This window comes from Neolamprologus multifasciatus, chromosome 23, assembly GCF_963576455.1.
Source record: "Neolamprologus multifasciatus chromosome 23, fNeoMul1.2, whole genome shotgun sequence".
Taxonomy (NCBI): Eukaryota; Metazoa; Chordata; class Actinopteri; order Cichliformes; family Cichlidae; genus Neolamprologus; species Neolamprologus multifasciatus.
The window spans coordinates 29,706,182-29,730,555 of NC_140460.1; the positions used below are offsets into that span (position 1 = coordinate 29,706,182).

At 40.3% G+C, this 24,374-nt stretch overlaps 2 protein-coding genes across 6 annotated transcripts in view; one reads left to right on the forward strand and one right to left on the reverse strand.

Annotated features, from left to right (window-relative positions):
* Window positions 1-22,892, forward strand: part of LOC146491934 (grancalcin-like) — a 28,968-nt gene extending 6,076 nt beyond the window's left edge. The window contains exon 8 of the mRNA XM_085150598.1: window positions 681-22,892. Coding sequence (XP_085006724.1) covers window positions 681-707 — 27 coding nt within the window. The 3' untranslated portion in view covers window positions 708-22,892. The remainder of the gene's footprint in view (window positions 1-680) is intronic.
* LOC146491935 (voltage-gated inwardly rectifying potassium channel KCNH7-like) overlaps window positions 6,816-24,374 on the reverse strand; it is a 79,041-nt gene continuing 61,482 nt past the window's right edge. For 3 of the 5 annotated variants that reach the window (XM_085150593.1, XM_085150596.1, XM_085150595.1), the window contains 8 exons: window positions 24,133-24,332; window positions 22,003-22,255; window positions 20,260-20,465; window positions 19,645-19,729; window positions 14,842-15,132; window positions 13,555-13,714; window positions 9,273-9,450; window positions 6,816-7,785 (listed from right to left, as the gene is read on the reverse strand). In XM_085150593.1, the coding sequence (XP_085006719.1) occupies window positions 7,510-7,785; window positions 9,273-9,450; window positions 13,555-13,714; window positions 14,842-15,132; window positions 19,645-19,729; window positions 20,260-20,465; window positions 22,003-22,255; window positions 24,133-24,332 (1,649 nt within the window). In that variant the 3' untranslated portion in view covers window positions 6,816-7,509. Of the gene's footprint in view, window positions 7,786-8,165; window positions 8,426-9,272; window positions 9,451-13,554; window positions 13,715-14,841; window positions 15,133-19,644; window positions 19,730-20,259; window positions 20,466-22,002; window positions 22,256-24,132; window positions 24,333-24,374 lie in introns of those variants that run through there. The other 2 variants (XM_085150594.1, XM_085150597.1) reach the window with 2 other exon arrangements.

A 24,374-nucleotide genomic window follows, 5' to 3' on the forward strand; every position in this document is an offset into this window, starting at 1 on the left:
TTTTCTATGTCCGGTGTTCCAATTTAGCTCTGCCCGAATCTGCTCAGATCACCTGGTTGTTGTGTTTGTGGTGTTCCAAACACCTGTGTTACCCATGCAGGAAAAAAAAGATTTCTCCAGTCTTACTCTATTTTATTTTATTTATTTATTTTCCTGTCCTAATCACCAGTCATGGCCATACCACAGTCCAAGTTAAGCCCTTTGCAGACATGAATAGGCAGGATTTGGCCAGCATTCTAGACATTTTTCATCGGTTGTGAGTTTGGTGCACTATTCTTACATTAGCACAACGTAAACTTAACAGTAGAAAGTTACAAGGTTAAAGATCCATTTAAACCTGATCTCAGTATATCTGACTTGCTTTTTCATATGCACTTCTTTCAAGCAACGTGTAGAAAACTTAAGAACTACCCTTTATCGCTCCGGAGCTTTTCCGTTGCACTGACAGGGCTCCGAGAAACTATCATAGAGGTTTTGTCCTTCCACACCTGTACACCCACGGTGTGAAATGTTCTCAGCATGACAAACAAAAGCACGCTGTGCAGAGGGCCCAGGACGTGATTGCAAGCTGTGGGATCCTGCAGCAGTTGGGGGTTTGCTAGCATCTCGCTTTAAAAAGCATTTCCTGTTGAGTTGCCGTGGATGACCACATTTACCACTCTTCTCCCTCTTGTTGACAGTTTATCCTGTGCACAATGGCCATCTAAGTGCTGTCGTCTGTCCCAAACCACGAGGGCAAGCTGTTCGTGTGCCAATCAGAACCTAATTCTGGATTATTGTCTCACAGGAATGCAAGGGAAGGCCAGTATACTAAGACTGTGCAGCAACAGAAAATTCACCCACTGCTTGTAATGCTTACTATAATGCATTAATTGTGTATTTTACACAGAGATGTGCTGAAGATGTACACACATATTATAAATCAGCATTGAAGGGCAATATTTTAAAGCCTGTAATAGAAATGTTTGTCTTTCAAAATAAATCTTTAAGTTTATTAAAAAAATGTAATCTCATAAAATCTGCATGTAGTGGCTTTAAAGGGTTTCATCATAAACACCTTTTTGGATTTGGACTTCAAAAATACATTTTTTATTTAGGATGATTTTCAAGAGATTTTATTCAATAATCAAACACCTGTTTTAACAGAAATTGTAAGATATGCTAACAACGTATCGCTATTAAAAAGATGCTCTGATGTGCCATTAGACTTTCTGAATGTACGCTCCGAACACCTTTTGTTGGACTTACAGGAAGTGCATCACGAGTCACGATTGATTGTTGTTATGTTCATTTGCTTTTTATATTAAATGTTTGACAGTAATGGATTTTGTCAGCTGCTGTTTTCTCATTTGCCCAATCTGATGTATACCTCTGTTTTATACAATTTACAAAACCAGATGCATGTAAATTAAATTTACCAAGCAGTCAGTGATGTTCAAAAATGTTCATGTGTTTGAGATTTTCCAGCTGGGAATGTTTCAGCTTTTCACCTTCGTCCATTGACAGCATTTTTGGAAAATCAGAATAACGACTTTTAATCAGTAAGCATTCTGTTTATTTATTTATACAACTGCGAATCCCCGCCCCCCAAGTCTATTTACACAATATACTTTATTTCTTTAAATATAGTTAACAGAAACATTCAAATTAGCTGTTAAGTGTTGCATTGTATAAAATACAGTGGCAAACATTTAAAAAAATGCATAAAAACAATTGTGAACAGCACTAGATTTAAAAAGTGACATATCGAGTACAGCAAGTTTTCTAATCTCTGTGCAAAAGTCTGCAAATCCCAAGAAAGTTTATTAGATGCCTCTTCAGGTGTTGGACATGTCAAGTTTTGTTCTACACATGTGCTTGAGAAAGAAAGCTTATCCAAAAAAAGCAGGAAACATTTGTATCGTCCTGTAAAGATCTTTAATCTCACCCATGTTAATTGTGTATTATCTCACCACTTGGTTCTTCTGGAAGGATAAATCTGATTTCATCATTTCTCTCATATCTCACCAAGCTTTTGATCATGTCTACATGTATTATTGAGTGGTTTGGAGTCAAAGGATCAAATGCAAGCCAGGCTCTCTTCAGAGAACAGCGAAGTTCTGGGTTTGAACTTGTTTGTTTCAATATACCAAATTATCAGAGGGAAAGGTCCAAGTAAAAACTGTGGGGAAAAAAAATCATCAAATCAATGTGCAAAAAATCAAGACAAACTCTGTGCAACACATCGCCTTCAGTGTTGCCCATCTCTGCTTGCTACATTGAGAGGCTACGCATGACATTAATCATCATCATCATCATCCCAGCAGTAGTCCACAGCATTCCAACCGAGAGCAGGGCTTTTGGAAACAAACAAGGTACATAGAAAAATAATGGCAAATTAATACTTTGTTTTAGAAAAATAGATGTAACTGTTATTTCCAAGTCTCTGCGGATGAGTCGTGTGCTGTAATTACAGATCAATACGTGTCACGCAGACCTTTTTATAATTGTTTCAAGTGCAGTCTCCATGCAATACACGAGCTTGTGCTGGACTTTATGTAGTTAGAAAACTAAAAGGACTAATTCTCATCATGCAGTCTAATCTAAAATGGTTTGGTACATTTACATTTGTGGATAAGCAGATTTTTGGTGTGTTGGACTGATGTTTGTAAAGGCTAGAGCAGGCAAATAAAGCTAAGGCCGTTTGGAGGCTGAGCTCTGTCCTCAGCATAAAATACATAAAATAAACCATGTGTAAGATGATTGTTTAATCATCATGCTTTGTTAACGTTCATATAGGCAATGTTATTTTAGGAGTATAATGGAAGACGTAAAGCATGCAACTGAATGAAACTAGCCTCCAGCAATTCCTTCCAGCTTTCAAGAGAATTTGGGACGCTGGTTCCTGTCAAGCAGTCTCATTCTCAAACACTTGAAGGACTTTTATGTCAAGGAAATCAGTTTAGGAGTTTTAATTATTTCTAAAACATTCATTTTCTGTGACAAAATTACAAATGGAGCTCTTCGTTTGAAAGAATAATACCAAGTTAAGATGAATTTGAATAGGTGTAAACGCAAAGTCCACTTTATCTGATGTATCCAGATACAGATAATTCATAAGAAATCATGTACGTGTGCACAAAAACTGAAATGTGTACACATATTCTCACATATTCTTTTCTTCTTGTATGAACCGGGCATGTGTATTAGGAAAATTACCTTCTTTAACCATGAATGGATTTAGCCAATCCTGTTACTGATCTTTTGTATACAAAAACTCTGGAACTTGTGTGAAACACACACTTGTGGGAACTGTGTTCTGTTGGCCTCAGTTCTACAATCAGAAACAGATCAGCAGAAGCTAGAGCTCTGTATGTGTAAAGCAAAGGGCAGCAGGTGCAAGGGTTAAAAAAAAAAAAGAATACCAAGGCATCAATAAGGTCCTCCAATAAGCCCCATCCTTATGTATAACCACTACACACTATTATTGTTATTTATAGCTCCCACATCAAAAGCATTTACCAGATTTAGTGTGGCTCAGTCACACTAGAGTGTAAATAGGGCAACAACCTTGGTTGCCCTGTGATTGCACTGAATCGTGAAGCACCTTCAAGCTTCAAATAGGGCAGCGACCCATCTCCAAACAGGAAACGTGGACTGATCCTCTCACACAAATTGGCAAAGGTTTGCATATAATTGCTAAGTTAGGAATAAAGTCGGACTACAAACATGTTGCAATGAGGCAACGTGTCAATATGAGCAACTCTCCTGTGATGAGTCTCTGCAACAGCCCACTCGACTCAACTGGTTGCTGCTAGTTGTATAGTGATTATATTCCTGTATCAGAGCCTTTCATTTTGCAGTTATTCTGCTATATTACAAAAACAATTTATGGAGGAATTTCTGTTTTATATACATAAGGTTCTGGCTGGACTCTGAATCTACATAGCTAATGTGAATTTCTATTTACTTTCTGTGCATGTAGATGCTATCAGATTAGCAGTTTTGACTAATTCCTCACAGATAACTGCAGTAGTGTTCACAGACCTGGTCCCTATCTTCGAAACAACTATTTCAGAGGCAATAAGATCCTAAGGTTGCAGTAATTTTGGTCATACCACAATCTCCACCCACTGTTTTCTACAGTGTGATAATAATTAAATAATAAGAAATTTAAGCTCCGAGACACTTTCTTTTGTTTTATTTCCTTCACATTATTACCGATCTCCACGTCAGCAAGTCAAGCCTGACTTACTCTGAGAAAAACGTGTACGCATGTTCTGAAGTGTGTTTGACTCATCCTTTGTCCAGCTTTTTCATGCATATTCATGGTTTATATATTTGGCTACTGGTAAAAGTTGGATTTGTGTGTGTGTGTGTGTGTGTTTTAAATGGACTAGCTTAATAAGCTACAGGAATTATTGTTGGTGAATTATCCTGAAAAGACTGGAAAAAATAATACATTTTGTGAACTTTCTGTCACAAACAGCCATCAAAGATTCATGCTGACTTTTGTCAGTGTCTCGTTGATCACTACCAAAATAGAATAGGACAACCAGAATAGGACAACAACTGTGATGGTTTACAGAAAAAAAACTTGTTCAAACAGCCTTGACATAAATGTCCTTCGTGTTTTTGACTTCCTCACGGTGTTAATCATCTTCATGTTGTGGTCTTAATTTTTGTTTGTTTCTAATAATTAAAGTGAGCTAAAATGTGTGAAGCTTTACATCAGGTTTGCTCTATACAAGTAAATTCATCCACAGCACAAACGCTATGTTCTTCAGCTCATAGATAATTATTTCCAGAATGTATTTAACTCTAGAAACATACCAGAAAATCCACTGTGGCTCCTCATTGTTACATCATTATTGCTTTCAAAGACTGACAAAGTTGTCATTGTGCTATGGGACATCCAAGCAGCCTCTACAAACTCTAATATTACATCCTGTAATAGGGGCTGAATAACTGGTTTTTCATATGTCATGGCAATGTGGTGTACATTAGGCACGCTAAACATACAGACAGCTCTCCTTGCCAATATGTGACTGCACCAATTTATTTGGAACTTGAAAGCTGTGGAGTGAAATATAAACTTAGCACAAAAAGTAAGGAAGTTTGTGTTTGGCTAATTGTATCAGTGATTGTTTATTTCCCCTTAAATGGTGCCACATTTGTAAGGAAATGCATTTGTGGGTTGAGCAGCAAAGTTAAGTATGTGGTTGCTTGCCAAACAGCTTATTCTGTGACCAACACACCCACTTTGGCTGACTTGGGTCAAATGGTGGTTGTAAAATGGGACACCAGCGCACAGCACTGTGCTACCAAGCTGGTGACTAGGATGAGGAGGAGGTGGAAGGCGAGGCCCCTGTTTTATAATGAACAAATTGTCAATATTTCTTGTTTCTTCGCACTTCAGTCATTTAATTCAATAAACAACACCAAACAAGTCAATAGATAAGCTGGTTTGGCGTGTTTTTCATAGTTTCAACTAGAGATGGCACGATACCACTTTTTTATGTCCGATACCGATACCGATATCATAAATTTGGATATCTGCCGATACCGATATGAATCCGATATAGTGTGTTTTTTAATCAGTAAAACTGTTTTTTTAATATCTTGCTGCATTTTGCATAAGTTCATACTCAAGTTAAAAAACAACAACAACACTAAAGCTATTCTGTTATACCTGTATGTAAAACACACTGCACCCAAAATATTTCATAGATCAGCAACACTGATCAATCTAATAAAGTTAAACCTACCCCATCCTCCCTATTCTGGTATTTTAAAGAGTACTTAGCAGAAATATTAAGCAACCTAACTAATAGGGTTGCAAACTCCCAGCAAAAGAAAATAGGGAACCACCCTCCTCCTCATGATGCTTAATCAATGTAATCAACTTTAATTTGATGCAGGGTGAAAAAAATTCACAGAAATAAATTATTTTTCAAGAATAATTAAATAGATTCAACATCTTTCTTCAACAGAATTGCAGACTGCACAGATGGTACCTTCCCAAAGGAAAAAGTACTACTACTAAAAAGTACTAGGGTATATTAGACTTAACAGTTACTATATACAGTAATGGACTTCTATACATTTTACATCAGATTAAAACTTTGGGTGTAAGATTCAGATAATTATTAAATAATTAAAAGCTAGATATTTTAAATGAGAATAAGAAAGAAAAGTATGTCTTTGTGCCCCCTTTTGCCTGTTCATTCCCTATCGGCCCCCCTGGCTAAACTTTGCTAGATCCGCCCCTGCACAGTTACCAGCCGTCAGCTGCGTAGAAAATGATCCTGGTGTAGAAAGTAATATTAAATTCTAACAACAGCTTATCAAGCTTAATAGTGCTGCTGTTGTTCAGCCGCTGGTTTCCTCTTTCTGGTGAGAAATGGGCCAAAAACAAAAAAGAGAGACTGACTCGTGACAGAAAAGCCGATCAGCTGATCATTAAGCAGTTTCACGATTGAAGTAACAGCAGGAGAGAGAGAGAGAGAGAGAAGAGGCAGTTGCTCTATATATCGGTTGTTAAGCTTAACGCGGGAATGCTTTACATTCAGAGATGAACTTACACACTTGCTTTACTTCTCTCTGAGATAACTTCCTCGGAGATGAAATGTTTGCTAGCAGGCTACAAATACACACAGCCGCTCTATCACGTGACCACACTGCTCCGGCTCGCCATGTCGCCAAGTTTTGTGAGGTGCTTTTTTGATATTTAATGGATCGGATTACATTTTTTATTTCTCTCCGATATCCGATCCAGTAATTTAGGTCAGTATCGGACCGATACCGATACGTAATATCGGATCGGTCCATCTCTAGTTTCAACCCACTTACTCAACACTGCTGCTCAACCCACAAATGCATTTTCCTTACAAATGTGGCACTATTTAAAGGGAAATAAACAAGCGTTCCAACAGTATAACATTTATTAGCAAGAAGGATTATTACAACAAAGAAATAATTGACCAAACACAAATTTCCATACTTTTTGTGGTAAGTTTAGAAATGCCTTGGAAAGAGTTTCAAGTAGCTTTGTTCCCTGTGAGGAGGGAAGAGTGATGGAAAATGAGAGTGGAAAGCTACAGTCTGTGTTCAGTCTGTGAGCGTGCTGAGGCCACCCCTGAATGAATGGTGGTTTGCACTGTGTGTGAGGAACATGCAACAGAAGACAACATGAGAAAAAAAAAATCATGCATATCTTTTCGGAAGAGCACATTAGGTGCCTTGAGTTGCTGGCAGTGTTCTATTTCAACTATGTACATGGTAGATGATGACTTTACACGTGGTAGTAATATAGTGTATAAATACCTCTGTATAAATGGATTTTATACATCTAAATTGGAGCACAGGGCAGGGACGGAGGAGGGAGCTAGGGGTTTTTCTCAAAAGGAATGGAAGAAAGTCTACAGTTTCTTTTAACCTTTGCATATTTAGTCTCTTTCTTAAACCCTGAGTCAAGCTTTAGAAATAACCTTCAGTCATTGTCGAAGGGTTTGGAGTGGGGGGTGGGGGCTACTTCCCTGGAAGCCCCGGGTCGGAGACTGGCCTGTGGAGTCCCAACATTCCTGAGCTGCTGGGGACATCTGGTAGAGAGGCTTGCCGGCTTGATGGGAAATTCAGTGGATGTTGGTGGTGCTGCTGCTCTGCTGAGTCTAGGATGTCTCTCTGCTCAGTGTTGGTGTTATTCTCAAGCAGTCCACCTAAGTCCCCATTGGGATGAGTCTCTGCATGGAGAAGGACTGGGGAGGTTTCTTTGGATGTGTTCAGGGCTCTCTCTGAGCCGGGGCTCTGGGGATGGAACAGTACAGTGGAAATCCACAGAAATTAAAGAAAGACTACACACAGCAAGCGACTTCTATCACATGATATAAACCCCTGACAGCCGGTCAACGTAGGAGTGGTTTTTGGTAGTTCTTTCCAAGGCTTTATCTCACTTACTTTCTTATTAGTTTTGATAAATAATAAATAATAAAAATTAAATTAAATTTAAATTTTACTGTGAATTTTGTCCTTCCATATAGGTGCTCTATTTCAACACTGCTTTCATAAATATCCACCTATAATACAAAACCTATAATAACAGGAGATGAAAAATTGTATTTGCTGTCCAGTAGCCTCTGTATTTATATGCCACTACTGCATGCCATTAACTTTTTCTACTCTCTGTATTTCGTTCTGTTTGTTGTCTTTCTGCTCCTGTTTTCTCTCTCTTGTTTTTTTACGTCACCTGATGGCTGCCCTCTCCTGAACCTGGTCCTCCTGGGTGGTTTATCCTGTTTAAAAAAAAAAAAGAAAAAAAAAGGAATTCTTCCTCCCCACCATCACCAGTGCTTTGCTCATAGGACACACAAGGGCAAAATGTGGCTTGAGGTTCAGAACTGGCACATGGAGCTTCCTAATCAGGCTCCTGATGTCCTAAAACTAAAAACTAAAAAACAAACAAAACAAAAACAAAAATAACCAGTTAGTAGATCTCATGGCGAATGACTGAAATGAGTCCATCCTGCTCGATTTAAACAAGAAAGTCCAATAGTGCAAAAAAGTCAATGTGGCCTTTTGAAAAAAACGCTTCTGATGCTCGTCACAGGAGATTGCTGGTTCATAAGGATAGTATTAATAAATCTTATAACATTTCAGGCTATTTACCTTCAAATGTAAAAGGACCGTGAACTGTGAACTGCTGCCACAAATAAATCAAACTGGATTTAATGGAATAAAAGATCAATATTTAATATTAATATAAAGGGCAAACACCATGGCAAGCTGCTCCAACTTTACAACAGCAGTACGCTGAGTGATGACGGGCAAAATCCACTGCTGTTCTCTGATTTGTGTAATGCAGAGCTCCATCACAGCTAACCAGTTTGCTCTACTATGCTCCAAAATAACTCCTAACTGATGTTTTCCTTGCTGACCTGTGATGGAGGGACCGCAACATGAACAGCAGGTTTTGTACTGTGTAATCTTTGCTTTAAGTAAACATTAAGTAAATGTAGAGGAAATGACCCCTTTAAGCTCTTTTTGGTAAGGTAGTTGCTATTTGGTTTGACTTTTGGTAACTGTTATTTAATTATATAATAATTACAAAAAAAACAAACAACAACAACACAAAAACTATGATTGGAATTCATCAACAAGAATCTTAAGATTATACAGATTTGAAATTTACCACAAAAACGGAGCCAAAGCTATTGTAAAACAGTGTGACCACCAGCTGAAAATCGTGGCAGTGTTAGGGAAAATCTGCGTTTCCACTCATTAGGCTTTTGCTGTACCTGCGGCTGGGCTGGAGCAGGGCTCACATCGAGGGCAGACACCAGCTGGATCCTGACGGCTGGCCTCTGGTACTCTGGGCTGGAGGTGACGGTGCTATAAGCTGGAGGACCGGCTGCTGTTTGCCTCTGAAGGAGCTGCAGGATAGCCTGGATGTCTGCAGTCATCTGGGACTCAAGTCTGATGGCCACAAAACATGAAATAAACTGAAAAGCAGCATGACAGTGGTTCCATTTTGGATGCTGTAGATCTTTGTGTTTCATTAGAGAAAACACATCTGAAGGAAATATATTAGCAGAACAAAAGTTCACTTCAACAAAGTAACAATGAGCCTTGATAGTTGATTGTTTACATCAGGGGTGGGGAACTCCAGGCCTCAAGGGCCGGTGTCCTGCAGGTTTTTAGATGTGTCCTTGATCCAACCCAGCTGATTTAAATGGCGAAATTACCTCCTTGACATGTCTTGAAGTTCTCCAGAGGCCTGATAATGAACTAATCGCTTGAATCAGTTGTGTTGATCCAGGGTGATATCTAAAACCTGTGGGGACACCGGCTCTTGAGGCCTGGAGTTCCCCCATTTTTGATGCTCGACATCAGGGGTGTCAAACTCCAGTCCTCGAGGGCCAGAGTCCTGAAACTTTTGAATGTGTCCCTGCTGCAACACACCTGAATAAAATTAATAGGTAATTAGCAAGACTCTATAGAAAGTGGTAACCCCTAACTCTACCTAAGTAAATTTAAATAAATGTAAGTAAATGTAAATGTTTGGAAAAATGTACTTCTAAAAGCGTCTGGACTTCTTTAAGTTACTTGAAGACGTTTCACCTCTCATCCGAGAAGCTTCTTCAGTTCTAAGGTCAAATGGTGGAGAGTCCCAGATTTAAACCCAGTGGGAGTTTCCCCCACTGGGTTTAAATCTTCTTTCCAAGCTCCTTAGACTGCGATGACCTGGATGACTGAGAACCTTCACAGATGTACTTCTAAAAGTACTTTTATTGCACCATGTTCATTCACTCATAAGCTGCTGTAACATGAATCAAATGGTTCTATAGAACTCTCAATCAAGACTGATTTCCATACTGATGACAAACAGGTGATGAGTTCCTGCTTGATAGTTCTGAGTACACCAGTCAAAAACTTTGATCCGAACAAATGAACAGCTGTTATTTCTAGGAGAAGTCTTCTGGTAATGGCTACTCGCTGTTGCTGTGACAGCAAGGAAGACCATTAAAGGTAATCATTACTACACAACATACGGTTACATTGTCACCTTGTTCTCTGAGTGAGAGACTATCTCTCCACTCTGTTACATATTCCATATGTGGGGTTTATACCCCACATATGGAATATGTAACGGCGTGGAGAGATAGTCTTGATATGATAGAGAACTAAAGTACTCTTACTAAATCCCCAACGTCTGCAGTAATTGTATCAGTAGTGCAGTTTACTACCAGGATTTTAAAAAATGTATTTGTGTAAATTTCAACTGTTTTGCAGAGCGTACGTTATGCAGTGTGTGGACTGTTATACAATGAATATGCAGACAGAAAAAGCACACCACAGTGTAGTGCAGTACCATGGATGGAACACTAGAGGGAGCTTTAAAGCTTCCTTCATATATAGGGACAATCAAGAGTTTCCCCGTAGTATGATCCTGCTCAAATGCAGAGCCTTCAGGAAGATGGGGAATTCTCAAAGGTGTGACCGAACACATGTAGTGTGTGCATGTATTGATGCATTAAAGATTTCACCAGCAATAAATAAGGAAAGATAATTCAAATATTCTGAGTTGTGTGCTAAAGATATTCGCTAGTAAAAAGTATAGTAATTCCCTCTAAAATGAAGTGGAAATGTGAAGTAGTAGATAATGAAGAAGTGCTCCCAGTGCTCAGTTCCCTCACTGTTGTGCCAATTTTGAACCTGATTCTGTGATATCTGCACTTGAAAGTATGAAATCCTCTATAAAAATGAACTGTTTTTCATTTCTCCTGGAGATCTCTGCATCACCTTATGCACCAAGTTACATCATGAGCCACAGGGTGTTAGGTGATGAATCACCTCTTTTCCTCCTGCTTACACACTCCTTTTCTGTCCTTCGGTGTAAAATAAAGAGAGTCAGTAAACACAGCGAGCAAAACAGAAGCTTTCCAGCACATTGGTACTTTGTCAGGTGAGTGGGGTTTTTTTCACCCAGAGGACAGAGTGGATTCTGCTGTGAGGGTAAATGAGGGTTGGTGGTGCGGTGGCCAAGCCTGCCCATCAACTCAATCAGCATAAATGGCTGAAAGGTATTCAGCAGTGATGAGACCAGCATTTCTACCGAGAGGCAGTGAGCAGAATATTGAAGAAACTCAAGTAGTTCCTCCCTTCAATTCATTACTTCATGTGAGATTTGTGAGACAGTTGCTAACAAATGCCATCTCCTTCAATTGGCAACTTTACTGTGACTTCCACAAACCAAACCTCGTAGGATGACGTCGAAACCCTTGCAATTTGTCTGTATCTTGTGGCTCTGTGCTATAAATAGACAATCGCTAACTGTCTTCCTCCCCCTCATCTGTATCAGTGCACCAGCCCAGAATCACACCAGCTGCTCACATGGTCCACTCTCTGCATTAACACAGCTGCAGTGGGTGTCTGGCCTAAAATGTGTCTGCAAGTTTTAGCCAATTATAGGCAGAATTATGGGATTCACATGGCTAACTCTCAAAGAAGCTGCTGAAAAATACAAAGCCTATTATAGGAAATTGAGTCAAACATGATCCCGGAGGTGTCTTTAGTAATCCAAAGGTTAAGTGCCTGAAAAATCCTGAAATAGCATTCCACTGATTTAGCTCCTGTAACATTGACTAGTGATAGTAAATCTGATTGGCCAGTAGTACTGACCAATAGATTAGTTTAAGTTTCAACCAAAACTGTTCAAAATGTGAAAAAAGCCTGAAAGTTTACATATTGGTGCATTTTTCTTTGTTCCTTTATTTAAAAACAGGGCATCCGTGATTTGGCAGTTGCTCCCCGGAAAAATGATGGGTTATAGTTTTTATGGGATTAACTGAGAAAGCTAGCTTTCTGGTATAAAAATGAGCTATGAGTGGTTTCAACAATGCAAAAAAAGTAGAAGTGATCAAAATGCGTGGTCTACATAGGAAGAGAAATGGAGAAGGGGGTCATCTTGAAGGAAAAGTATGTGAATAATGTGACCATGAAGAGGGTTGCAGACAGAATCATGAGTTTGAACCCAGAAATTTAAGGGTTGATGCTGAATGTTGTCAGTGTCACAGTTGAATATGTCAGTTAGAAGAAGGAATTCTAGAGTAAGTTGGATGAAGCAGTAGAGACTGTTCCCATGGGCGAAAGAGTGGTGATTGGAGTGGACGTCAATAGACATGTAGATGAAAGGAACAGAGGTGATGAGGGCATGTTGTATAGTGAGAAATCGAGAAAGACAGATGGTAGTGGATTTTGTGAAATGGACAGAAATGGCTGTAAACACAAAGGGAGGAACATAGGGTGACCTAAGAGTGAAGGAAGTTAAACACAGGTCGATTACATCTTATGCAGAAGGGGAATCTGAAATAGAAGACTGCAAAGTTATGTCAGACGGTAGTCTATAGGATAATACTGTATATTAAGAAGAGGAAGCAAGTACAAGTAAAGCTGAGGATGAAAGAATCGTATGCACAGTTCAGGGAGAGAGACCTGCTCTGGGTTGTAGGGAAGTGTTACCGATGAGTGGGAAAGTACAGCTAAAGTACACCAAACAGCTGCCAAGAAGCTGTTTGGTGTACTTGGTGGGGAAATGGAGAAGTGCAGGAATGTATTCAAAGAAGTAGGTTAGCTAACAATAAGTTGAGTAGGCACTAATGAAGGCGAAAAGGACTTTTACTGACTGGCTAGGCAGAGCGCTTGAGTTGGAAAGGATGTGCAGCATGTTTGGGTGATTAATGATAAATGAAATGAAAAAAAAAAATACTTATGCTATATATACTTATATATGTAGATAGTAACGTGTTTAAGACTGACATCATGTTCCATTCTGCTCAGCAGACTTTTGCAGGGACGTTCAGCTTCAGCTCCAGCATTGACTGATAAACTGGTCTTTTCCTGCTGCTGTTGCTATATCGCATTTAGATATTCACTATTGAGTTTAGCCGCTAAAGTTGCCTGAAGCCTCTGTATCAACGTAATCCCGAGTGTGTTGACGATACAAAGAGCATTTGCAGTCTTTTGGTTTGACATGACCAACAAGCAGTTTCAAAACCCTTCCCCTTTGCCCTTGCGCACCTGTTGAGGTGCTGCTGCAGCAAGTCTAGACGTTGCTCCACCTCTCCATAGGTGAGCTCTGTGTCACTGTCATCCTCCCTGGCTGGTGTTTCCTGGCAGTGAGCCGACTCCTCCGCAGCCTCACCGGGATGCTGATGCACCCATTCGTCAGGGTGGAGCTCTGGAGGGAAAGACATGCAAGCAGAGATGAATACGCATACACACGCGTGCACAAGAAACGATCTGTGTTATTAGAATGGTTTCTCAGGGAAAGCACTGTATGTGCTGTGCCCTCTCATCATTTAGCTTTACTGGGCTCTGAGCAGCTTACCACCTTCTGATTCCTGACATTTACACTAGAGAGGAAAACACCCATCTGACCCCGGCTTGCATCACAACCTCAGTGGGATTTTCCTGCCTCTCTTTTGGGTTTCTGCTAGAGATTAAATTGACATTTCCTGTGCATTTCTCTCGCCAGTTTGTAAGAATCAATATCACTCTGCTCTCCAGAAGAAATCCTCTTACAGCTGTAACATCTGAATTATGGGATATTATCAAACCAACACGCTGACACAGATTTCCCACGTCAGTGTGGAATCCTGCTGAGTTTGACTTGCAGTTAAAATGCAGGAGCGCCCTGTGTGTGTGTTTATACTAAACCAATTTATGGAGGATTTAAGGTGACTGCAGCTGACTACTGAGAGTGCAGATCAAATGAAGTCAGATGCAGCTGTTTATGTGGAAGCTGCATCTGCATTGAAATGCATAGGAGGATTCTGTATAGGTTTGCAGTGCCTTTACAGCCGGTACAGTCCTATTAACAACATTCACATTAACAACATGTTTCCAACAGATCCTTCAGTTTGGCCCAAACCTACAGTCACAAGGGGTGTCCCCAGCCAAGTGCTGGATAAAATCCTCTTACATTTTATTACTGAGTTGGTTTTAGATTTCAACATGACACATAATCCTTTTTGGGATTTTTTAATAGATGTGACAATCCTCCCCTCAGGCTTTTTTAACTGGGGTTTGTTTGAATTCTTGAAAATGAACTTCTAAGTTAATTACTTATTCTGGTGTCAACCTTTACAGGGGAAAAACAGATTTACAGGAAACTGTGTATTTGAACAATGTCAGTAATTTCCCAGATGTTTCTTTAGTGTTTTATCCACTTGGTTTTTGTTAGAAAAAAACATTTATTTGAATGACAGGAAAGAAATAAAGACTAATCTCTTGTTACTTGATGGAGAGATAAAAAAAAAACTCCTCTTCATTTGTAGGAACAAATACATCTGACATGTCTGTCACCTTTGTATTCCTGGTTCTGTGCGTTGTCTCCAGCCTGTGTACTGGAAGCACTGTTCAACCCAAGGCCCAGGGCGTGGTCCCTTACCACTGGGTAGCCCAGCACACCAGAACACAAGGGCCTCTGCTCCTCTTCTTCCTCCCTGCCTTCCTCTTCCTCCTCATCCTCCTCATCCTCTCCCTCCTCAGCAGACTCTCTCTTCTTCTCAGCTGCCGAGGAAGCATAAATCTGCCTCGTCTGCTTTGTGTTGCAGTAGGTGACCGCAGTCTCCTTGTTGTCCTGGTTGTGGGAGCCTACGGGCACAAAGTGCAGTCAGGAAACCTGCTGGGGGAACACTGACTTCCTCTGGGGATGTGGGGGTTGCCTTTGTTATCTGACAACAGTAGCACGTGTCTTGCTTTGGGATTAAAGTGAGGACAAACAATGTTAAAGCACAATCTAGCCTGTTAATGTTGTGCATTATATCATAATGTGTTCCAAATGTGTGTTTACAAGGCAAGCTTGTTCAGCAGTAATGAATGGAATGAAAAGCTCCTGTTCACTAAACTGAAGTGAGGTCTAAATCTTCACACCTGATGGATGCAGGCAAGATATGCCAGCTGCTAGACTGTGAAACGGACCATTAGCTACTTTCTCTGTCCCTACTTGTGTTATACTGTGAGATGGTGACACCAGTGACAGAGGACTCGTAACCATGGTGACCAATTAGATTTTTCCCTGAATCGAAGCTAAACCCCAGGTAGCTGCTGTATGAAGGCTCTGTCGTCAAGTCCCAAGATTCCTGGCTGTTAGAAGTCAAACGGCAACAGATCCCCCTGTGCGGGCCACTCCTGCTCAAACACACGGAGTGATGTTGTCTGGAAGCTGCCCTGCCATCAGAGATCAGGGAGTCTGCTGTATTTACCTACATAATATACAGGCCCTGAGGGGCTGTATCAAAGGTGGCTCTGAAAATCAGGGATGACTGCAAAAAGTCCAGCACACTGGACCATTGTTAATGTTTCAACTCAGCATTGATGCGATCACACTTTCAATTTCATGACTTTACAACAGTAAGTGAGACTTCAAGTGGTCACATTAAAGGTTGGCGTGTTAAAGAAACGGTCCACAAATCAGCAGATATAATCATGCATTATTACACTATAAACTACTGCAACGAACATGGTTTTTCAGAGGATATTACAGACCAGTTAGCTTGGTTAGCTAAGGTAAACTACATAATTTATATAACTGCTCTGTATGAAAAAGTATCAGATAAAAATAATAAACTATATTATGATATTCTGATACATTTAAAGGACAGCAGGGGACTAGAAACAGATTTAATTTCTTAAATTCAATTCAATTCAATTTATACAGCACCAAATCACAACAACAGTCGCTTCAAGGCACTTTATATTGTAAGGTAGACCCTGCAATAATACATACAGAGAAAAACCCAACAATCATATATCCCCTATGAGCAAGCACTGGCGACAGTGGGAAAGAAAAACTCCCTTTTAACAGGAAGAAACCTCCAGCAGAACCAGGCTCAGGGAGGGGCGGGGCCATCTGCTGCGACCGACTGGGTGAGAAATTAAATTAAAGATATTCCACCTCATGTACGAAGTACTGAATGATGATGAAGCATTATATTTTTAAAATCTCTTAGTATCAACTGTTACCAGCAGAGCTCTTCACTCTCATACTGCAGACTTGTTTGTGTATTTTATTTTACAGTCGACTAGGAGGCAGCGCCTTCAGCTACTGGATCTCTTTTCTGTGAAACTAGCTCCCAGTTTGGATTTAAGAGACAGACATACTCCCTACTTTTCATATTAAGCTTTAAACTCTTCTTTTTCCTACAGGTTATGAGTAAGTCTGGATCTGGATATCCAAACAATTTATGCTACTATAGGCTCTGCTGGGAGATGCACTGAGCACTTATCTATTCTCACCTCCCCCCATTCTCCCCATTTGTTGTTTGTAGCCTCTCTGTGCTCTTCTTTCCGCTCATCTCTTCCCCCTCACTCCAACCAGTCAACATATGGCTGCACCTCCCTGAGCCTGGTTCAGCCAGAGGCCTCTTCCTGTTAAAATGGTCTGTCAGATTGTTGAGGTTCTCTTTTTGTATGTTGTTGCCAGTGACAGTGACAAAAGATGGATTAATTAATGTAGTTTAATGAAATTGTTTAGACTTCTCTGTATTTTAAATTCTGTCATGTGTGAGCTTCAGAAAAGTACAAAACAAGTCCAGCTTGTCAGTGCCGAGCACTTTCACAATGCATTAACAGTGCCGCAGCAAATAGGAAGGTTCAGAGAATCGCTTTCAGTTTGTATGATTGAGCATGACTGCACAAAGAAACCTAATATAACCCAGCCTAACTGTAAGCAAACATTCTTTATTAAAGTATCTTTTCTGAAAATAAGCTTTTTTTATTTTATAAACCTCCCCTTTTATTAACATTGAGGCTGTCATTGCACTTGAGTCAGCACACATTCATGAGAAGGGGATAGGAATGAGGAAGCGCAGCTTTGGCAAGTTAAATGGAGCATCAGTGGGCTTCAGTGTAACTCAAACACCACTTAGAGGCATCGTTGCATAGACCTGTTTATTTAAAATACTGTCCTGAGAATCAAAAATGTTTGTAGGAAAAACCGAATTCGCAGCTACGGTCACCATGACTTCCTACAGAGTGCACGGTGTGCCAAAAGGCCACCGTGTGATAACTAAATGTTGAATTCTTGAAGACATTCAACACATCCAAAGCACTGAAAAACACATCACCCAAAATTCATTCTCATTAGCGCTCATGAGTTTCTGACCTGACACAGGGAGGTCACATGCTTTGCTAAGACATCAGGCAACTCTGATTTGCCTGCTGTCTTCCTTTTAAGGCACAGTTTCCATACTGTTATTTGGTTAAGTGATCAGATTGGATTTGTGTGTCTACATGTCACCCGACTATCTGAATGAGTTGCTATGGTAACAGTGTAATAAGTAAGCAGCTCTGCATGTGTACCTTGTCCTTTGCGTCCTTTGTTTTGTGTGACAAAAGACGCTTTGTAAACTGACTTTAGCATCCACACTGACACACTTCTCTAGAAATGTCCAAATGTGGTTTCAATCCACTTAAAAAAAATGCTGGAATCTTTCTGGATACAATATAGATGTGCTAAAAATAGGTCTGAGAAAGGCTTCACACTCAGCTCCACCTAGGCTCTGTGCACAGGTACATGTATAGGAAAATGACTTCATTTGAATGTGAGTCTCTGTGATAGGTGCAGATATGTGAAACATCAGTCACAGAAAAAAAAAACATGTAATAAGGCTAAACAGAGAGTGTAACAGTGGTTTTGGAGATCATTTCTCTCAAATTATGCTGACAATTCAATACCCAAACTTTGGTCATTTAGTCATAAGATCCATAATTGCAGCTGCTGTTGCTCGGATGAAAGGCTCACTGTTAATTATTAATAAAAGCTACTTTCAGATGCTCCCTTACTCACAAGGGTCACCTCAGCAGGTAGTTCCATATTTGATTTGGTAGATTTACATGCTGTGTGTCTCTCTTTTACACAAGTCCAAACAGATCTGTGTCTAAAACAGTGAAAATAATTTGCAGACTTTAGACTTACAGTTTAAAGTGATTGTCAGATTTTATATGTAAAATTTATGACTAAGTTTTCAGAAGTTGATCAAATGAAAGTAAATAAATTAAAACTGAGAGAATGTTCATATTACTCTGTCATTAATCTGAAAATCCCCGGTGAGGAAGGACAGGGCAGGAGTACTAGGAAAACTCTGTTTTAACAGGAAGACTTCCAGCATAGCCAGGCTCAGGCAGGTGCTGTCACCTGCTGAGGCCAGGTGAGTCATAGGAGAAAGACAAGATGAACAAAGAGCAACCACCAACAACAACAAGCAGGTAACAAGACAAAACAAACACACACAATCTTCTGGAAGTCCAAGCCTATAGCCCAGGGGTGTCAAACTCCAGTCCTCCAGGTCCAGTGTCCTGCAGGTTTTAGATCTCACCCTGGGTCAACACACCTGAATCATTTAAACCAGTCCTCTGGAGAACTTCAAGATACGTTGAGGAGGTAATTTAGCCATTTAAGTCAGCTGTGTTGGATCAAGGACACATCTAAAACCTGAATAACTAAAAATGGTTCAGGCACCTGATCCAATCCTAATTATACGCTTTATGACACTGTCTGTCTCCTGAACCCAAACTGGGAGCCGTTTCCACAGAGGAGACAACTTGTAGTTGAAGGCTCTGCCTCCTCTTCTACTTTTAGAAACTGCGGGAACCACAAGTAAGCCGTGCAGGCGTATTGAAGAGTGCTCTGTAAGGATAACATGGTACTATGAGGTGTTTAAGATAGAGGGCCTGAAAGATCAGATGGATTCTATGAGGATTTTAAATGGGTTTTCTGGATTTTACAAAAAGCAAAGGAAGACTAGCTAATGTGGACTTTCTGTGCAGAACCATTTCAAATTTTTTCAATATTCTGCATTTTAAAGTTGTTACTAGAGACTTGTTACATGGTCAGGAATGACTTTTAGGCACTGCTCCTTATAACTTACCTTACTGGAGGCCAAGATAATGCCATCCATGGTATGTATCAGTTTTGGCAGTATGTTTCTGAGGAATATTTAAATGAGGGTGCAGCAGGTCTGAGGTGTTAGCTGGCTGAATAAATGGCACTGCTATGGTAACAGTAAACAGTAAACAGCATGTGTGCTGGTTATTCAGATACAAAATAAACAGGGTTTCCCATTTAAAACCACCAACAGTAGTGCTTTTGTGCATCACGCTGACCTGTGGAGGATTTCCTTCTGTATGAGACCCGTTTTCGACACTTGGAGTCATCCATGTTAGAATCAGTTTCTTGTGAGTAGGTCACCTATAAAGAGATGATGTATGATCAGACTGAACCAGTGTAAAAAGTCTGTGTCATATCTTGTGTCACTCGCCTCTGTTGTTCTAGAAGTAAAAATGTTAGAAGCACAAAAATTGTGTTGGTGGTAAAACAACAAGCTTCCTTAACTAAGCAATATAAACTCCTGCCTGTCTTGTTGGAACACCATGTCTCTGCTGTTTTTGTTGTAATCCTAGCACGCTCTTCTCATGTGTCTTCTCTGCTCTGCGTCCCTCTCTGCTTTCCAGTTCTCTAAATAAATAACCAAAGGTCAACACAAAGTGCACTCCCAGCTCTCTTTTTAAAAGATAAAACTAGCTCATTTGGATTCACACACACACGATGCTTCTCTCTCACTTAACGCGTTATTACAACCTCCCACATCATGTCTTCTGTCCAGTGATTAGTACTCGCTCATTCTTGTCTTCCAGCAAATGAGCGATTACAGAAATTTCTTTAAAATAGAACTGAATATGAAAGCCTATAATCGGTGGGGCCAGCCTTATTTAAGTTACCTTTGCATTTTCATCACGGAGGTCAAACGTGAGCTCCAGGTTAGTGAAGAAGTGGTCCGCGAATTCTGGATACATGTCCAGCACCTCCAGAATGTCCTCCCTCTGAATGGTTTGCAGGTCACAATAACTTAGCGCCCGCACGTCTGCGCAGGATTTCCCCGGCTTTGCGTACAGGTGTATCATTTCTCCGAAGATGTCATTTTTGCCTAAAGAAGAAACAAGTGGGGAGGTTGACAGAGGAAGTGCCTTCTCATGAATGTGTGCTGACTTTCAGCTAATGAAGGACATTTATTTTTGGCAGAAGAAATTAAATTAAAGTTACTGGAGAACATATAGCATATATAACTAAATAAGCAGTGTTTTGCAGACTGGGGAACCTCTGCCTAAGAAACTCTCCCTCTGATGCTTTTCTTATAACCAAACATGTTACTGAGCTACAAATTAAGCTAATTAGATGCAAAATGTTCCTCCACCTGTTTTTCTTAAAATGATAACGATAAAACTTTGTTTCATATTGACTAAAATATGGATTTATGAGATTTTATTTACCTTTTGTCTTATTTTTGTGTTGATCTACTTCCCTCGCAGAGAATGTGCTGACTTACATGTGATGGCCCTTGCTTATCCTAACCCTATTGTGTCATGTGCTTTCTCTAGACCTTATTGGCTGTGTGAAAAGAGCCCTTAATGAAAAACAAGCGTATAAAAGGCTCAGCAGGCTACACCTGCCCACAGCTGAGATGAGAGAAACAGGGAGACCAGATGAGATTTGCTGTGATTAAATCTGGAAGCTGTTGATAGCAGAATGCGGCTTCTGTCATCAAGCACTACATCACACCACGCTGACAACCACACAAAATTTCTCTACTCTCTTTTCTTCCTCTGTCACTTCACATTCTTTGTCTTCTATTGCTATTCTCTTCTCTCTAACCTGCCCACTCGCTCATCCCTCCCCATTTCTTTTGTCATTTGTCTCTATCTGAAAGAAATTGTGCCCTCTTTTTTCCATTAACACATATTCTCTGTTACCCTCATCCCACTATATGTACTCCCCCACTGTGTTCTGTCCTCTCCCTTCATCTTGAGCATGCCTGTGAGGGAGCAGTAATCAGAATTTTCTTTGAAGTTAAAACAACATACCCGATAGGGAGCTCAGCTGCCAGCTCAGCCTTATTATAGCACAACTGAGCCATCTTCATTTAGCTGGCCCACCTGCATCTACACTAATGGAGGTGTACTCAGGCAAGTCCAACCAGACTGGACTGACAGGACTATCAGTCATACTCTTTTGAGGTTCCTTTTAAAGTGTTTTTGAGCTGGCTCATCAGCTGGATTCACATGTTATTCACTAATTAAGAACATTTAGATGTTTGCATACTTGGATGCTGAATTGTTGCCAGCGAGTTTTCTGCACTGTGAAAGCTCATGCTGGCTATAATAACACTAGAATTCATCAAACCCTCAGACATGAGAGTATGATTTGAAGAAAAATTTTTTTTTCTGTTGCTGAAAGCCAATCAAAAGCAAAACAAAATTATACTTTTGCTCTTTGGTTAAACTTAGACAAGACAAGAAGTTTGACATCCATCTATATAAACCTATAATCAGCAGGTGGTTGATGGAAAAGAGAAAAAGCCACTAACTTAAAGCATATACTGTATAGCTGCTTTTAAAGTTAATGTTTGTTAATGTGAATGCAATTCATATCTAACGTAAATCTTTAGATGAGTAATGCAGACCCACCCAGGATGGCCACCACAACGTCATCCTTTAGGATTTCAATGGAGCCACGGGAAACAAAGTAGAGTGCTGTAAGTACATCTCCACTGTGGACTAGCGTGTCTCCAGGGGGCGCATGGGTCGTCTTAAACCTCATGGCCAAGGCCCGAAGGCAGCCCTTGGTGGCTCCGCGAAATGCTTTACAGCCCTGGAGGAGATTCTTGTTGAGGTGGAGGCAGATATCCGCCTGTAGGCACTCTGGAAAACCCTTCAGGACCTGAGTCAAAGCACACATGTGTATGGTCAGACGTATTGAGAAAGTATATTATGTAAGCTGTGATGGTTCTTTTTTCTTATATTTTATGACTTTGGGTTTGGGGTGAAGCAGTAGGTCGAATTGACTTAATTTCCAGAGAAATTTAATACAGTTGCCATTTGTGCTCTTTCCTTCTTCTCAAAACCCTGCAGTAGAAATAGTCTGCAATGTCTTTTTACTGTTTTAGTGAGCCTCTGAGGAGCTTAAAATAAGAGGTAAACAGAACATTTAGAGACTGTAAAGCTGTAGATAAATGAAATCACAAAGTCAAAACACAGATTTGACATTTAAGTCTTCTCTTTGTTTCTTAAAAATAAATAATAAAAATAAAATAAAAATACTGAACCAATAAAATGTGAAGCATTCCTACACATTTACCATTACAATTAGCATTTCTAGTGACATCACATTCAACTTCTGTTAAAAGGAAGTTTTTCTTTTCCACAGTCACCAGGTGTTTGGTTAAAACACTGCTGGGGTTTTTCTCTCGATTGTAAGGTATTTACCTCACAGTAAAAAGTGACCTGAGGCGATTATTTTTGAACTAAAATTAAAACTTATTTTGCACTTACCGTTTAAAGACATAACCCCCCCCCCCCCCCCCCCCAAAAAAAAAAAAAAACAAAACAAAAAAACAGTGACCACTGACAAAAAACTAAAAATCCCAGGACAACTTGAACTGACTGTTAACAAGGGTACATTTTCATAGACTGAAAGGCTTGAAAATGAGCTTTGAGTTCACTGGACATCACAAAGGCATTTCTTCTTTTTTGTCATTTAGACAATGACACAAGCACAGCAAAAGAAATGTTGCCTGAACAGGATTTCTGGCTCTGACATGCTGTTTGTACATTTGGAAAGGAAAGATTGAACAACATTTGGCAAGCGCAGGTGCCGCCGCGGAGCGTGCAGCCAAGCCTCCCACAGTGGGAGGGAAACCTGGCAGTGCCCAGCGAGGCTGTGCCCACTCTCACAGGCATGATTCACTCACTCTCTCTGGTACCAGATGAATATCATGGGGTTGTGTTTGGATACACAGATTTCATGCAAAAGGAACTTCAAGACAGGCCACATGCAAGTCTACCAATGATAGACGATTACTGGGGCCTGTGAGAAACATGAAGAATTACGTGTGTGTTCCTTAATAAAGGCATGCACAAGTCGATAAAATATATGTGGTATGGTTTCACCACGGTTGTGTACAAAATAGCTATATGTCCATATATGCACAGTAAATTGTGTAACACCCTGATGAACAGAACACGTCCATTAATTACATGCATGTCTGGGGCACTAATAAAACCTTGACATGGTGTATTTGATGGTCTCGTGGAGAAACTAACAACGCATTACACTACTAATGTCAGACACAGCTAGGTGAAGCTCTAAGACTGAGGAGCATCTGTATAAACATTGTGTTAGCACATGTACCTCCTGCTCTTACCAGAGTGGTGGGGTCATTCCATTTGACATGAGGCAGACATGGAAAAGACAAACTTATATAAGTACCATGAACAGTTCATGATGACAAAAGCCTGAGTTACTGTATGCACACACAGTAACAGTGGCTTTCATTCACTTGGTTATGGCTAAACATTGCACAGGATAATGAAAGCATTGCACTATGCCAATGACATAGCAAGATAGTTTCACGCTGATGTGGTAAGAGCGTTTTTCAGAACAAGATAGTTGAAACGCAGCAGAAATGGGGTTCAAAACTTCAAACTCACAGAAATGAAATTGAAAAAGGGGGAGAAGAAGTAGCAGAGAGAAAAACCCAACAGCAATCCCAGTTTTGTTATAGTTGCCTACCCGTGCAAACACCATCCCTCTCGTACCATATTCATGTCGATGCCGTTAGTGTATGTCCAAGCGTGTTGGAAGTACTCCTCCAGCCTCTGCCTCAGTGGGTTTGGGATCTGGTGGAAGCGGATGAATTCTTTGACCCGCAGCATCTGGAGGTGATACCTGGCTGTACCTGAATACAACCTCTGGATGATGGCGGACACATTTCCAAAGATGCTGGCGTACATTAGAGCTGGGAGAGAAGCCATAGAGGTGACCTTTGAGTACAGATGGG